We start from the raw sequence: 3,167 nt of genomic DNA, 5'->3' as shown, positions 1-3,167 counted from the left end.
GGTCCGGCTGCTACCGGCCTGGGGCTCCCTCTGACTCGTAGCCCTCCGTCTTCATGTCGTTCAGGCCCAGGTCTTCGTTCTGCTCAAATGTACGCTCATAGCGCTCCACTTTCAGCTCCGGGTCCTCTTCTGGGGCGTACACGTTCTGCAGGAGAGACAGAGCCCTCCTTCAGAGCCTGCAGCAACCCCCTCCCCACCAGAGCCCCGACAGACCCTGCCCGCCAACACACATCAGGGAAATAACGCAGAAAATCCACTCAAACTGCTCGGGAGGCTTTGAGTTCATCTTCTGAGCACACAAGGCTGTACCTGCAGATAGCTGTTGCCTGCAGGGTCATCCATGATGAAGTGAGCCGTTGTCTTTCCCTCCATGATCTGCAGAAAGAGACCACGTCCAGGCATCAAGGCTAGTTCCGAGCCTTCAGCACGTCTGGCACCAAGACATTCACAGCACACTTCAGACAGTTCTAACATTTTCCCCAGTTAAAAAACAGAAACAGCTCGGTAAAACAAGAGAGGGCACAGGGGTGAGCATGGAACAGCCAGAAAAGACTTCAGTTACTAGAATTCATAGCCCTGGCGAAAACCACACTGCAGAGCATGGAAAAGCAGGAGTGCTCTCACCTCGTGCAGTTTCCCAATGAACTCCTGCAGCTTTTCTGTTCTGCTGGGCATAGAGCTGTCCCCCAGGGTGAAGGGGTTTTTCTCCACCTGGAAGAGTAAGACCCACTCACTCAGCCGGCTGGGAGACACCCAGCCAGGACAGAAATTAATGCAGAGGGCTCTGAGCCCCACCGGGCAGCAGCACAGGATCACTCACCAGCTCTGCAATGTCCTTCAGCAGCCCTTCCAGCGTGGTGAATTTCCCCCCCAGCGCTCCCATGCCCAGCTCGAACTCCAGCTCGGGGATCTCCACGCTGCACGTCTCTGACTGCAAGGGCAGGCACCCCGTGAGTCCCCGCAGAAGGACAGCCAGGCCCCACACTCCCGCTGCAGCGGGACAGGGCAGGGATCTGCAAGCACAGTACCTTTAGGATATCCCTTGTCATGTCGGAAGGGTCTGTAATCCGAAGGGTAATCCTGGTGCCCTGAGATTCAATTGCTCCTCCGGACTTCACCTAGGAACAGCCAGAAGTCAGCTTCATGGATTTTTGCACTTCAATCACACCATGATGCTTCAGAGGGTTTCTCCTGGCAGCTCAGAGGCCACCCCAACCCTGGGGACAGTGCCTTAACCCAGGGGACATGAGCAGCTGTGAAGATGGCTGACTTGCACCAACTGGAGCTCTTCCAGACCAAATTCTCACCCTTGGCTTGTTTAGGAAGGCAAGTCAGACCCAGCCTGGGTTCGCTGCACACACCAGCCCCTGCACAGCTCCTGTATGGTCTGGCCCCCACCCAGAAGCAAGCGAGGCAGCTCTACTACCCCCAGCACAATGCACCTCAGGACACCACCCGTAAATCCAGCCTCCCTCCCAAACAGCCGCACTGAGAAGGGGAGGACAGAGACGCTGAGAAACACCCACCCAGGAAAGCCCAGACCACCGCTCTCCCTCCCCACTGCCCCCCAAGAGATGCTCCATTGTTTCCCAGCTCACCTCGTTTGTCCTGTGCCCACAGGAGTCACAGTTTGTGGCCATGATTATCACTTCCTTGAAGTGAGGGATTTCTGGAGCAAGACAGTCAAGGAAACCTCAGCAAAAGGAAAGCCTCAAGGCAGCAGCCTGTGCTCCTCACAGCCTCAGTTCTTTCCAAGGTAAAGCAGGAGCTCGCCGGCAAGTTGTGAGTGGCACCAAGACAGAGAGGTTGTAGCATAAATAATGTGTTCTTGCCTTACAGGTGCAGCAGGAAGAGACCTGGGTCAGCACACAGACTGACTCTCACGGCCCCCACACCAACCTCCATGCAGACCCCACCCAGGGCACGGATCTGCGCCCACGCCCCCCTCAAAGGATACGCACTAACTTCATATTGGTGCTAGCTGGAGCGTTGCACTCGGGGCAGTTGGTGTTGAACTGCAGGACCTGGGTGACAGGAATGGAGACACTGGAAGTCCCAGCCAGCCCACAAAGCCCACCCTGGGTGCCAGCCAGCCAGGCATGGCCACCACTGCCCTGCAGAGCCACCCACCTCATTCCTCAGATCCTCTGCAGAATCAGCTGGCTTCTCTTCCACCTCCTCTCCCTGCAAGAGGGGACACCAAAGGCAGCATTAACTTCTGTTCCTTAATTCAGGATGTCCCAGAGAGCAAGGGGACCAACCAGCCCCGCTCCCCTGGGCTGAGAGCACACACAGCCCGCAGCTCCCCGTTACCTCCAGCCCCAGCATGGCAGACTGCTGCGGTGTCCTCCTGTAGTGAGTGACCACGAGAGCCTCATCCTTCTGCGGGGCACGAGGGTTCTCCACAAAACTGTTCCCGGAAGGATCGTCGATGATCTACAGGAGAACAAAGCCTGAGGAAGCCATCCTGCACATCCTCCGTGCAGAAAGGAGGGGGTTGAATGCTCTTGTGCCTACTCACAAAGGTGAAGGGGGAATGTACTTCTTTCAGCTGCTTGAGTTTGCCAATGAACTCATCGATTTTACTCGCCACCTCTTCGTTCGTTGCCTGCAAAAGAGGACGTATTTGAGGCTGATGCTTCAGCCCAGAGCTGAAGACAAAGCTGATAAGAGCACAAACCAGAGAGCCTGTAACACGCTTCTCAGCAGCAGTGTGCGCTGCCAACAGGCAGAGGGTGAACAAAACCAGCACCTGCCAAGCAGGCATCCCCGAGGAGCTTCACCTTTCACAACATCTTACCCTGCGGATAGGCTGGTCCTGCTCCAGGCCCGCAACAGCTCTGTCAATTATCCCTTCAATGGTGGTAAGAACTTGAGAAGGAAAGAAACAAAAAGCTGTGACACCATTAAGTACACCACAGCGGTGCTACCCAACCCACCAGCTTGTACTGATCGCCAGCAGCCTCTGTGCATTGGCCCTCTAGAGTTGATCTGACCCAACAGACAAGAGGCCAGGTCCTTAACTGGTGTCCACCACACACCCGCTGGCACGCCGCAGGGGTACCCACCTCCCTTCTGGGTGAAAGGGGGGATCTCAAAGTCCAGCTCTGGAATTCGAGCCGTGGCACAGTCAGTCTTCACCACCTCCCTGTTCATGTCCTGCACAC

At 56.1% G+C, this 3,167-nt stretch overlaps 1 protein-coding gene across 1 annotated transcript in view; it reads right to left on the bottom strand.

The window, feature by feature from the left end:
• Positions 1-6: 6 nt before the first annotated feature.
• ZPR1 (ZPR1 zinc finger) overlaps positions 7-3,167 on the bottom strand; it is a 3,612-nt gene continuing 451 nt past the window's right edge. Inside the window, exons 2-12 of the mRNA XM_010081060.1 lie at positions 2,801-2,871; positions 2,522-2,608; positions 2,314-2,436; positions 2,131-2,184; positions 1,958-2,024; positions 1,599-1,669; positions 1,029-1,118; positions 821-931; positions 625-711; positions 310-375; positions 7-145 (exon numbers count right to left, since the gene is read on the bottom strand). Of these exons, the coding sequence (XP_010079362.1) occupies positions 11-145; positions 310-375; positions 625-711; positions 821-931; positions 1,029-1,118; positions 1,599-1,669; positions 1,958-2,024; positions 2,131-2,184; positions 2,314-2,328 (696 nt within the window). The 5' untranslated portion in view covers positions 2,329-2,436; positions 2,522-2,608; positions 2,801-2,871 and the 3' untranslated portion in view covers positions 7-10. The remainder of the gene's footprint in view (positions 146-309; positions 376-624; positions 712-820; positions 932-1,028; positions 1,119-1,598; positions 1,670-1,957; positions 2,025-2,130; positions 2,185-2,313; positions 2,437-2,521; positions 2,609-2,800; positions 2,872-3,167) is intronic.

The sequence above is a fragment of the Pterocles gutturalis genome, unplaced genomic scaffold, assembly GCF_000699245.1.
Source record: "Pterocles gutturalis isolate BGI_N339 unplaced genomic scaffold, ASM69924v1 scaffold5229, whole genome shotgun sequence".
Lineage (NCBI taxonomy): Eukaryota > Metazoa > Chordata > Aves > Pterocliformes > Pteroclidae > Pterocles > Pterocles gutturalis.
Note: the sequence above shows the minus strand (reverse complement) of the source record. Positions and strands in the feature narration are given on the sequence as shown.